General features: G+C 45.5%; 1 protein-coding gene and 1 pseudogene across 2 annotated transcripts; both read left to right on the forward strand.

Moving 5' to 3' along the window:
* Positions 1-4,237: 4,237 nt before the first annotated feature.
* Positions 4,238-5,084, forward strand: LOC308313401 (ubiquinone biosynthesis O-methyltransferase, mitochondrial-like; annotated as a pseudogene). Its single transcript has one exon. The product of its transcript is annotated as a ubiquinone biosynthesis O-methyltransferase, mitochondrial-like (transcript).
* A 760-nt stretch (positions 5,085-5,844) lies between these two features.
* Positions 5,845-6,726, forward strand: LOC308311325 (2-methoxy-6-polyprenyl-1,4-benzoquinol methylase, mitochondrial-like; the record flags this gene model as incomplete). The annotated part of the gene is made up of 1 exon (XM_080758004.1): positions 5,845-6,726. Exon 1 carries the CDS (start codon positions 5,944-5,946, stop codon positions 6,724-6,726), a length of 783 nt encoding a protein of 260 aa, XP_080614130.1. The 5' UTR covers positions 5,845-5,943.
* Positions 6,727-13,203: the final 6,477 nt, after the last annotated feature.

Here is a 13,203-nt window from a genome sequence, read left to right on the forward strand (position 1 = left end):
GGACGTCTGGGAGCCGTCCCTTAAGAGGGAGGTACTGTCACAGTATGGGGCTCTGTGTTGCCATACTGTGGCTATGTGTGGGCGTCGCCCTTCCACCCAGCTTCCAGCCTTGGCACACCTGTCTGTGGTCACCTCATCGCACTCAATTGACACACCTGCCGGCCATCAACTCTTCAGCCCTGACAGTATTTATACCCTGGTCTTCACTCCACTCATCGTCAGATCATTGTTCAACCTTTCATGGTAGTACTATAGCTTGATTCTAGCCAGTGTTTATGTTCTAGTGAAGTCATAGTCTAGTTATATTTCCTAGTATCTGCTCCTGTGTTTTCTGCAATCTCAAGCTCTTCTCCTCTCCTCCAGAACCCAGCTCACCTACGGTATATTCTATTGCCTGCTCTTCTGCCTGCTTCCTGCCTGGACTGCTTTCCTCATCCTCCATGTTTGTTTGCCATGCAACCTTCCACAATCTGCAATTCACCATATTGTGAATAAATATCTGAATTTTGCTCCTGTGTTTGGCTCTGCATTTGGGTTCAACTTTCTGCTACCGTGACAGACGTCAGTTGCGCAGATTTCTGGGTATGTGCGGATTTTATAGAGGTTTCTGCAAAAACTTTGCGGATATAGTCGTTCCATTGACAGCATTGACTAGTACTAAAAAGCCTTTTGTGTGGTCTCCCCGCTGTCAGGAATCGTTTGAGGCTGCAAAGGCACTTCTTTGTAGCACTCCAGTCCTTGCATCCCCTGATTTTGAGAGATGTTTTAAACTAGAAGTGGATGCTAGTGGTCTGGGCGCAGGGGCTGTGTTGTTGCAAGAGGATGTGGGCGGCGTTGACCACCCTGTGTGTTTTTTTTCGAAGAAATTCAATAAGCACCAAATTCATTATAGTACTATTGAGAAGGAAGCGTTGGCATTGGTTTTGGCTCTGCGACATTTTGAGGTATATGTCGGTTCTGCGTCAGTGCCAGTACGTGTGTACACGGATCATAACCCACTAGTATTTCTAGCACAAATGCGTAACCACAACCAGCGCCTGATGCGCTGGTCTTTGGAGTTGCAGGATTTCAATATCGAGATCCATCACAGAAAAGGGTTAGAAAATGTGTTGGCGGATGCACTTTCACGGTGTTATGATGTATAGATTGTAAGGGATTGGGCCTTTCTGTTGGGGCAGAAATGCTCAATCTTGAGGGGGGAGGTGTTACGACCCTGGGTCTATATGAGTAATATGAGGTTGGAATATGTATAGAGTTAACCTTCTTTTCCCTGGTGTGGTGGCTTGATGAGAGAGTGATGTGTGACAGGTGTGTCATCTGTGGAAGTGGCCAGAGAGTGAGAGAGTTAAGTGGATGCTTGGGAAAGTAGGTGGTGTCTCGGAGCCTGGAGGCAGTGATTGGTCTTCGGCGGGTGGAGGAGGAGGATAACAGGCCAACTCTGTTCAGTGCCAGGCGGTCCTCTCTTCACTCCCATGTGGACTCCCAGCAAACACACCACTCCCTCTGTGCTCCCTGAATTAATTCTCTTAGTGCCAATCTCTTGTGTATTTATGATGGCATAACAATCCCCAAATGTCATGATCTGAACAGTCGGGTTTGGTAAGGGTGGGGGGGGGGTTATTTGCTTTGGGGCCCCGTTTGTTGTCTGTTTTGTTAAAGCAGGAGTTAGAGTATTATTGTACTTTATTTTGATGGTTCCGGACAGTTTAGGTAGGGTTAGTATATTTAGTGTGATTTCTTTGGTGTTGTTAATGCTCAGACTTCCTTCCCCCCTTACAGACGAAATAAAACCCATGGAAAGACTGTCTCCCTGTTTGCTGGTGGTTCATGTGAGAGTTTTTAAGAGGGATCCATCGCATTCATGTTGCAGCCCAGTTCCCCTAGGCTGGTGCTGTAACAACAGTCTCTAAAGATTCACAGTAAATAACACAGATGTAACTCACAAGTTCAGATTTGCAACTCACGTGAGTGAATTTGTGTTTCACATTTGTGTTTTGTATCCACAAGTTCAGATTTGTGTTTTGTATCTGTGTTTCCCATCTGTGTTTTGTATTTGTGTTTTGTATTTGTGTTTTGTATCTGTAATTCGCATCTGTGTTTTGTATCCGTGTTTCGCATCTGTGTTTCAAACACAAATACAAAACACAGATGTGAAACACGGATACAAAACACAGATGCAGATTACAGATACAAAACGCAAATACAAAACACAAATACAAAACACAGATGCGAAACACGGATACAAAACACAAATCTGAACTTGTGGATACAAAAGACAAATGTGAACCTGTGAGTTCACTCACGTGAGTTGCAAATCTGAACTTGTGAGTTACAAATATGTGAGACCTTTGAGACTATTTTTGAGACTCTTCTGACGTTGGGCGTTAACGGACGTCATCATTGGCTGAGGGAATCTGTCAATCATTCTGATTGACAGATTCCTCGGCCAATCAGATCGGTCCGCCTTCAGCCAATCCTATGGCTCCTTACATTGTGGGGGGGGGGGGCTCCTTTTGCACTGCATCGATGCTTCAGTAAAAATGAATTAATATTAATATTAATTCATATTAATATTATATTAATAATAGTATTATTCATATTAATTAATTAATAATATTAATATGATGAGCATCTTCAATATTAAATATTAAATATTATAATATTCAATATAATAATAATAATAATATAATATTCAATATTATATATACATATATATATATATATATATATATATATATATATATAGTCTATATAACATTTGAATAGATTATTATTATAATTCACAATAGAGCAGTGATATTCAAACTATTCAAATCATTAAGGTTATAGGGTTAATTTATATTTTAATCTATCATCCACTTGTGTTATCAATCTCTTAAAGATGATGTAAGAGAATATTTTGCTTAATATCCCCAGGCTACATATTCTGGGGGAACATTAGCATTAATTAACATTAAAAAAATGCCGATCTACAATGCAATAATGCATTGCGATGTGAGCTTGTAGATCGGCTATTTTGTGGCAAAGAAATCAGTAAAATAATAGTCTTGTAAAGAAGTGGTTCCCAATATGGGGTCCGGGGACCCCCATTGGTCATTGCAATTTCAGGGGGTCCCCAGCTAAATTATATTTTGGAACCAAATGGACCCTTGCAGGTCTGTAACACTTAGAGTGTACAAATGGAACCAACTAGACCCGTTTGGTTCCATTTGGTTCCATTTGCACACTCTCAAGAATAAAATCAACATAGATTTTACAAAATAAATTGAGGGTCCCAGAGATAGAAATGCATAATGCATGTCAAACTGGGGGGTCCTTGAAATTAAACGGGTTGAGAATCACTGCTATAATCTTCTCTTATGGGGGTCCCGACCCTGGCATATCTTTTCTAATGGGGGTCCGCGGGCTAATAAGTGTCAAGTTTAAGTATAACCTTTCAGTTTTGTTAAAGCCTTCTGTTGGTACAGGGAATAAGGTAGTTTAGTTCTGGGGTACCCTACCCTGTACATATTGCATGTGGTTAATGTAATACAAAAAACAATCACACCCGTGTGAAGTGAGGGGCACTCTTATCATCTTACAACATCGAGGAGGGAATTCGGTATAGCTATGATTAGGTGATGTAATGATGTAAAACAAACATTAAAATATCTTTATTGTTAATTGCATTTAATGTTTGTGTTAGGGAAAAGCTGGTAAAATGTCCCTTCATTGTCAATGGCGTTTTTGAGGGGTGCTAGCCCCTCCTATATACAGGTTTAATGTTTGGTTTTAGTTCAATGTTTGTTTTAAAAACCCCATTGACAATGAAAGCTAAATTTACGTCATCATGTCCCTAACACAAACATTACATGCCATTAACAATAAAGATAATTTAATGTTTGTTTTGACAGTTTGTTTCACAACACCATTACATCACCATGAGTTAGACTTTAATATATTAGCGCCCCTCACTTCACACGGGTGTGATTTTTAAATCTGTGTTATTTACTGTGAATCTTTAGAGACTGTTCTGACTCCATATGGGAGTGTCCTTGTAGACCTGCCCATATGCTGGTGCATATAATACGCCTCTTGATGTTGTACACTCATACCTGACGAAGACCCACAGTGGTCGAAACATTGTTACAAATAAAGATTTTCCTGGGAGCTACAAATCAGTGTAGGGACATCCCTTCCTTTTTCGTAAACATAAAATATACCATTTTATGCAACATCAAATTCAAAATGTACTCTAATGCTTGGACTCATTTGCACAAGTCCAAATGCAAGCGTGAAGAATGTCCTGCAGCTGGAGAGTGCGTTCCACTGGACATCCGTGTGTAAACGGCGCAAACATCTGTTGCAGAGGAACACTTGTGTGGATGTCGATCACAATGGCCTGCATATCAGTGCCCTGCATACTGTATCATACCCTACAAATCATATCAGTGTTCGATCAGCCTCCCAGACTACAGTGGACCCCAATGAGCTGAAGACGTTCCAGTCACTGGCCAGGAAGTGGTGGGACGAACGAGGATAATTTGCTGCTCTGCACGCCATGAACGACTTAAGAGTGCCTTTCATACAATCTGGGTACAATCTGTTGAACGCGAGTAGAGGGCTGCGGCCAGGGAAACCCCTCGCAGGACTCCAGATACTAGACGTGGTCTGTGGAGGTGGCCTGCTCACAGAGCCCCTGGACCGGCCGCGTCTCCACTCGTCCCGCGACACCGGACCTCCGTCAGCGGGTCCGGTACCGGGCCTGCACTCCGGAAGAGCTCACCGCTGGAAGGGGAGGAGGTGGACGACGACGACGGGTTTGATGCCGTGGTGGCCTCGGAGGTGTTGGAGCATCTGGCCGACCTGGAAACATTCGCTTTGCCGCTGCAGCCGCTCGCTCAAGCCAGGCAGCTCGCTCTTCGTATCCACCATCAATAAGACCAACCATGTCCTACACGCTGGGTATAGTAGCGGCAGAGAGGCTGCTACGCATCGTTCCGACGGGGACCCACGACTGGGAGAAGTTCGTCAGCCCTGCAGAGCTGGAGCGCCTGCTCCGGTCGTACGGTCTGTGGGTGCAGTCTGTAGACGGACACGGCTGAGGCAGACCGCCCCGACCCCCAACGTCACACTGCTTCCTAGAGCCACTGAGCACTCAACTGCACGCGGGGTCACAGTAATGCAGATCACTGGCATCTTTTAAAACAGGCCTGAGAATCCAACTTTCAGCAGGCCTTTATTTCCCCACCCGTATACTGTGTTTTATTTTGCCTGTGATATAAACTTTATTCAATCAGTCAATCAAACCAGGTAAACATTTTGACCAATGGACAACAATGGACATGGACATCATTGCTGATGTCACTTTGAATCATGTTTAGACGGATAAAATGATATAAAGTCATTACAGTTGCCTTGTCCCTTGTAACGGATCGCTGGCTAGGCTACAGGATTGATGGTCCTGACCATGTATCAGAATCCAGAATCCTAGGTGGCGACCTCTACATTCAGAGAGATTTGTCACATAGCAACACAGATGTGAGCTTGTAGATCGGCCAGTTTCACTATTATTTGAAAAATTCCTAATGCACCTTTTTTCCCTTTATAGCAACAGTAGTGGGGTCAAAATATATTTAAATTTGTCATAGAAAAGTATTCAAAAATACAAATACTGAGGTAAATCACCCGTTCAAAGATTTGTAAAACATGGCAGCCTCCATCAGGCTGCTCGTCCGGACGGTACCGCGAGATTCTCGCGTCGTCGTAAACACTACAACTATAAACGAGAACGTCAGAAGGCTCGGAGGGACGACGGCGTGGTGTCGTTTGGCCCGTCGTCGTTTCGGCGGCGCGGCCGACAGAAACACGACGACACACTTTGGCTTCCGGAGGGTCCCCGAAGCGGAGAAGGCACAGAGAGTGCACGAGGTGTTTGAGAGCGTGGCCCAGAAGTATGACGTAATGAACGACGTCATGAGTCTGGGCGTACACAGACTGTGGAAAGACACGCTCATACGCGCCATGAGCCCTCGGCCCGGGCAACGCCTGCTGGACGTGGCCGGAGGCACGGGTGACGTCGCCTTCCGTTTCCTGGACTATGTGAGCTCCCGGCCAGAGCGGAGGAGGAGGGGGACGGCCCTGCGCTCCACGCAGACCGACCTGTCACGGCAGCGGGACATCTCCAGGAAGTACGACTGCGCCTCAGAGGAGCGAGCCGGCGGCGGTGAGCTCGGCCAGGAACCCAGCAGGGCCGTGGTCTGTGACATCAACGAGGAGATGCTCAAAGTGGGAAAGCGGAAAGCCGCCAGCTTGGGCATCAGTGGCACTGCCTCTGGCCTGTCGTGGGTGGTGGGGGACGCAGAGGAGTTGCCCTTCGACGACGACCAGTTTGACATTTACGCCGTCGCGTTTGGCCTCCGCAACGTCACCCACGTGGACCGGGCACTGCGAGAGGCACTGCGGGTGCTGAGGCCCGGAGGACGGTTCATGTGCTTAGAGTTCAGCAAAGTGACCGACCCTCTGCTCGCCAGGCTGTATGACGCGTACAGTTTCCAGATGATACCGGTGCTGGGGGAGGTGATCGCAGGGGACTGGAAGTCCTATCAGTACCTGGTGGAGAGCATCCGCAGGTTCCCCGACCAGGAGACGTTTAAGTGTATGATCGAGGACACTGGTTTCTGCCGCGTGCAATATCGCAACCTTACTGGAGGTGTGGTCGCCCTTCATTCTGGCTTCAAGCTGTGACAATATCGCAACCTTACTGGAGGCGTGGTCGCCCTTCATTCTGGCTTCAAGCTGTGACAATATCGCAACCTTACTGGAGGCGTGGTCGCCCTTCATTCTGGCTTCAAGCTGTGACAATATCGCAACCTTACTGGAGGCGTGGTCGCCCTTCATTCTGGCTTCAAGCTGTGACAATATCGCAACCTTACTGGAGGCGTGGTCGCCCTTCATTCTGGCTTCAAGCTGTGACAATATCACAACCTTACTGGAGGCGTGGTCGCCCTTCATTCTGGACTTCAAGCTGTGACAATATCACAACCTTACTGGAGGCGTGGTCGCCCTTCATTCTGGACTTCAAGCTGTGACAATATCACAACCTTACTGGAGGCGTGGTCGCCCTTCATTCTGGACTTCAAGCTGTGACAATATCACAACCTTACTGGAGGCGTGGTCGCCCTTCATTCTGGACTTCAAGCTGTGACAATATCACAACCTTACTGGAGGCGTGGTCGCCCTTCATTCTGGACTTCAAGCTGTGACAATATCACAACCTTACTGGAGGCGTGGTCGCCCTTCATTCTGGCTTCAAGCTGTGACACTTCATGCATCTACCAGAGGCACTCATCCACCCATGAATAACCCCACATACCTCCCACTCAAGCTAGAGGTTGCCAAACCAAAACCTTAAGCAGAGCCTTACTCAATCAAGGCAAACATTAATAATAAAAAAAATCACCCCTGTGTGAAGTGATGGGCGCTCTTATCATCACATCATGTCATTCCGGCCAATCACAATTTGCGTCCTGACTTTTGTCTTCAATGTTTCAGTTTACACAAACACTTAAAGTTGGGCATTCAATCAATGTAATGTGCAACAAGACTACCCAGTGAGCAGGCAACGTCTGTGGACGTCTAAATCTAGTTGATATCACGTCCGCCCGTCCAGGCCGTAATCCGAACGTCCATTGGCGACCCGATTTAGTTGATATATGACGTTGGGCAAACACGTCACAACAGGCCTTAATCTGGACGTCCATTGACAACCAGATTTAGTTTACAAAATACGTTGCTGCTATGCCTTAATCTGGACGTCCATTGACGACCAGATTTAGTTGATGAATGACGTTGGGCAAGCAGTCGCGACAGGCCTTAATCTGGACGTCCATTAACGACCAGATTTAGTTGATGAATGACTTTGGGCAAACAGTCGCGACAGGCCTTAATCTGGACGTCCATTGACAACCAGATTTAGTTTACAAAAGACGTTGCTGCTATGCCGTAATATGGACGTCCATTGGCGTCCAGATTTAGTTGATAAATGACGTTGAGCACACACGTCAGGACAGGCCTTAATCTGGACGTCCATTGACAACCAGATTTAGTTTACAAAATACGTTGCTGCTATGCCTTAATCTGGACGTCCATTGACGACCAGATTTAGTTGATGAATGACGTTGGGCAAGCAGTCGCGACAGGCCTTAATATGGACGTCCATTAACGACCAGATTTAGTTGATGAATGACGTTGGGCAAGCAGTCGCGACAGGCCTTAATATGGACGTCCATTAACGACCAGATTTAGTTGATGAATGACTTTGGGCAAACAGTCGCGACAGGCCTTAATCTGGACGTCCATTGACAACCAGATTTAGTTTACAAAAGACGTTGCTGCTATGCCGTAATATGGACGTCCAAGCAGATTTTGTTCTTAAATGACATTGAGCAAATGTGTCCTGACAGGCCATAATCATGATGTCCATTGACTGACCAGTTATAGATCATAAATTCATAAGTATAGTTTATTCTATTCTGAATTACCATATGTTGATCTGACCTCATCAAACCCTGTACACTTGAAAAATGCTCTATGTACATGTATGGCCAGTACAGAATTCATTCCATATATGTTGATCTGACCCCTCATGCCAAAGTGCCAGCACTCGCCCAGCAGTCTGCAGTCTGCCATCACCCAGGCAGGTGGATGCATGCATGCCTTCTGGCCCTGAGTCAAGGCTTCTTACTGGTATAGAATAATACAAAAATAATAACAAAATAATAACGGGTTTTACTCAAGGTGGCTACTATAGAGCGTAGCAGTCCCTCCCCCATTCATGACGACACCAGGCCCAGGAAATGATTCCCAATGCATTTACCCATAGACATTTAAAAAATGTTTAAATGCTTTTATGAGCACATATCAGAGTATACATGACTATAAAACAATTGTAAAATAATTGTGAAAGAGTCCTGTATTGGACTGGAAACAATTGGATTTGCACAAATAATTCACTTCAAAATGCTTCTCACCACACACTGCACTACACAACGTCTCCCCCTACCTCGACCTCCTAGCCACTTATCCCATCCCATTCCCTCAGGTACAGTGCTGCCGGCCTACTCAGGGTCCCCATGGCCATGCGTTGAACCTGGGGTGACAGGGCCTTCTCTGTGGCTGCCCCCTCCCTCGAATGCACTCCCCAAATGCATCAGAGATGCTCACCCCCTCCCTGCCTTCAAAACTGCCCTGATCGACAAATAAAGTTAATCTCTCCCCCCGGCCCTCCCAACACACTTTGACTTTGGGCAAAAAAAATGCTATATAAATCCCAGGTATTATTATTATTATTAAGTCCTCCCAGTGGCCTTAATTGACTCTCATCAGGGGCCCTTTAGTTGGGAACTGGACAGAGAGACCATGCATATCGACAATTTACTAAAAATGAAATGTTGAATCAATATGTGGGCCCCTCTTTTCTGTATTTATAGGCTACAGCAGTGGTTATACACATATGCACAAATATATACTTGGTTACAGACTGTAAATCCCCAAAAAGTGCTTGACCCACACACATAAAACCCAGACTCTAGGCATGTACACACTCTTTCTTTCCTTTCTTTCTTTCGTTTGCTTGTATGTGTTTATTTATTTAACATCAGATTCATCCGCACGCACGCGCACGCACGCACACGCTGGGGTTGGCTCTGACCGCACCTGTGACAAATCTGATGATTAGTGATTAAGTAGCTGGGCAGCTGTGCGAATTGTGGGAACAGAGCGGCATTCCGACGCATCGCCGTTCCGACTCCCCCCCATTTCGACACCCCCCCATTTCGACACCCCCCCATTCCGACGCACCCCCATTCCGACGCACCCCCATTCCGACCCAACACACAACCCCGCCTCCCCCAGCCCCCACCAAGCACCCCACCCTCCGAAACAGCGTCCGAAACGTAGGCTACACAATCACCCCCCCTCCGGAATTTAAACACCGCCAACGCACAGGGCTACACAATCACCCCCCCCCCCCTCCGGAATTTAAACACCGCCAACGCACAGGGAAAGGCATCCTGAGAGTGAAGTGGATATATGGACATTTAAGCAATAAGCCACGAGAGGTCTCAGGTTACCGGGTATTTTACACTGGCTGGAATAAAACTAGGCTATGTGATGGGAGAATAGCGCTTGATGTTTTTACGGGGCTGCCTGGAGCCACACATTCACAGTCATTATGAGCCGTGCGGTGCTTAGACGCCCGCACGGCATGTGTTTGTAAATCAATCAAGCGCTCTCCTTCCCCAGTTCAGCTACAAGGCTGCAAGATGATACAAATTGATTGAAGGAGTGTATTTACACCGGTCACGTGATGGTAACCAGCCAATCAGAATGAAGTATTGGGACTACCCGTTTTAGAATGTGCCTTTAAGAGGATGAGGAGGATGAAGAAGGGCGCAGTTTGCTCACAATTCAATTCTCCAACGCCACGGCACGAAAGCAGAACTCCATTCAAGGTAAAATTGTGTTTTGTTTCTGCACTATTATTGTCTCAACCTTTAAATTGTGTTTTGTTTCTGCACTATTATTGTCTCAACCTTTCTAGCATGCTTTGACGTCGTGTTAAACACGCAGAGGAACACAATGTGCTGCTCGGACATTGAGTAGGCTTAGCCCCCACGCAGCTACGCTAGCTAGCTACTTTGGCTTTGTATTGTGTGGACTCAAAATGTTTGGCGCGAGTGCAATTGGCTCTTTTATATGGTCTGATCTCTATCTTCTATTATAATCACACCACGTGCTGTTCAAGCATGCACAGTCTGCTGAAAGTGACATGCCATGGCTACACAGCTAACTAGCTGTGGCAAACCTCTTCCCCTTGGAGACTAGTGTAGCTACATGCTAACCGTTAGCTTCTCTCTTACACGTGGACACTACACTGTAATGTTAACATGTAGCTACATGCTAACCGTTAGCTTATCTCTCCCAGTGACACACAGACAGACACACATTCAGACAGACATTGGCTTAATTATAGTAGTGTATATATATATGATATGATATGATTAGGATGGTGTTTACATTATTGTGGGAATTGTGGTTGAAGCATGGAACATAACATTTACAAAAGCTGTGAAACAGTTTATCATTGCTGGTATTGCACTAAAATTGGGCAGCTAAATACTGTGAGAGGCACATGTTGTGAAATTCATCTGTCTCTCAGCTAAGGGGTCCCTGCTTCACCTGTCTAGATTTCCATGTGTACACTGAGAGTTACAGAGCTGTAAGGGTCCATTTGGTTCATATTCATAGCAGATCATAGTATTCTGCTGCTAGTTTGCTTTTCTTTTATGTTGATCTGAACAGGTATAACACCAATTTTATTTCCTAAAAAATAGCAGATCTACAAGCTCATAGCGCGCGTGCGAGTGGCGCTCTACGAGCTTGTAAAATCGTGGTGCAAATCTTTGAATATATATTCTTTCACAGAGAATGTTTTTAACTCGGGTCTAAATGGGTTAAGGTTAATGACATCTGTGTCAGTCAGAAATGGGATGCTGGTTGTCATTCAAACTGTTTGCTCAGCACCAAACATGGTTGCTGAGTTAATGGTCATGGTTTCTGTAGTCCTCTAACGCAGTGGTTCTCGACCTTTTCAGGCTGTGACCCCCCCCCCCCCCCCCCCCCGCAAAATAACTGGAGTGTGGACCCCCCATTTGTTTTTTTGTTTTTTTACTTTTTTATGTTGCTTATTATTTCATTGGATTATATAAATAGGCATTATTTAATTGGTGCTTCTTTCTGGATGTTACAGTTTTACAATTTTAGCTGAGCTGCAGCTGCTGACCCCTGAACCTGAGACCCTGGAACAGACCTGTGAGGCCAACCGAGGTAATTAAAAGAGTACAGGTTGTCCTGTCACCAATATACTGTTGAAAGCCTGTGTAAAAAAAAGCTATATACTGTATGTAAAGTAAAGGGGTTAGGGGTAACCGGAGGTGTCTCCCTCAGTTACATAAAGTGATGTAGTTGATTGTGAATTAACTTAACTCTCTCTCTCTCTCTCTCTCTCTCTGTTTCAGTCGGTGGACGGAGACGCCCCACTCTCTCTCTCTCTCTCTTTCGTTGGTGGCTAAAAGACGCCCCACGCTCTGTCTTTCTCTCTCTCTGTCAGTTGGTGGACAAAGACGCCCCACTGTCTCGCTCTCTCTCTCTCTCTGTCTCTATCAGGAGCTTAAGACGCCCCAAAACGGCCATGAGCAGGTCTGGGACCGTGTCCAAGGCAGCAGCACGGCGACACCGCAGAGGATCGGTGAAGCTGCCGCAGAAGTTGTGCGACGCGCCGGGCTGCCTACGTTCGGAATCGTCTCTGTCCTGTGTCCACATACTCCTGCTGCTCCGCTTCGAAATCATTGAGGTAAGGAATTAAAATCAAACTATTACCCGAAACTTTTATCAAAGTTAGTAGTTTATGAGGATTATTCAATTGTTGTTTTCCTGAAATGGATAACGTAGAGATAATGTGGCCACGCAGCTCCTCCTGCAGCCCTCTTAGCATTGGGGCTATATATGGACCAGAGCTAGCAAGGCTACCCATTCCTCATGTATTTTCCCGATCATTCTTGATGCTAATTGTAATTTCGACCGTTTGAAAAATAATTGCATCTCATATTTTTTGGTAAATTAATGTGAATTAATATGGCGTGTAAACGGGAGGTCCATGACATGACGAGGTCTGAGAACCACTAGCCATGGTTCACATGACGCCCGTGTTTCATTGCTAGAGAACCACGTGCGTGCCTTAAATTCATTGTATTAAGTTATTCAAATGATTTACCTAGTCGTTCTCAACATTTATATTTTACAACTTTTAAGTGAGAGTGGCCTACACGAATGGAACCAAAGCAAATGGACAAATACTAAAACTCCAGCCAGCGTGCCGGCGTGGCAATTGGCTTAATTTTGCCAATCAATGTGCTTATAATTTCTTCAAAATCGTGCCTCTAACAAGCTTTTAAATAACCAGATGGGCCTTCCGTTCCAGAGATTTGCTAAAATGCCTCTTCAGCCATGAAAATAACCTTATTTTATTGTTTTGGGCAGGTTTTGAGAACTATTTTATACAGGGTGGCAGGGCCCTAGCTCTGGTATAATATAGCAGGGCCCATGCAATCAGAAATGATCATTGTAATGCAAATGAAAGATGTACTGTAGCGCTTTCTTCAA

The sequence above is a fragment of the Protomyctophum bolini genome (assembly GCF_963924005.1).
Source record: "Protomyctophum bolini genome assembly, chromosome: 3".
NCBI classification, from domain to species: domain Eukaryota; kingdom Metazoa; phylum Chordata; class Actinopteri; order Myctophiformes; family Myctophidae; genus Protomyctophum; species Protomyctophum bolini.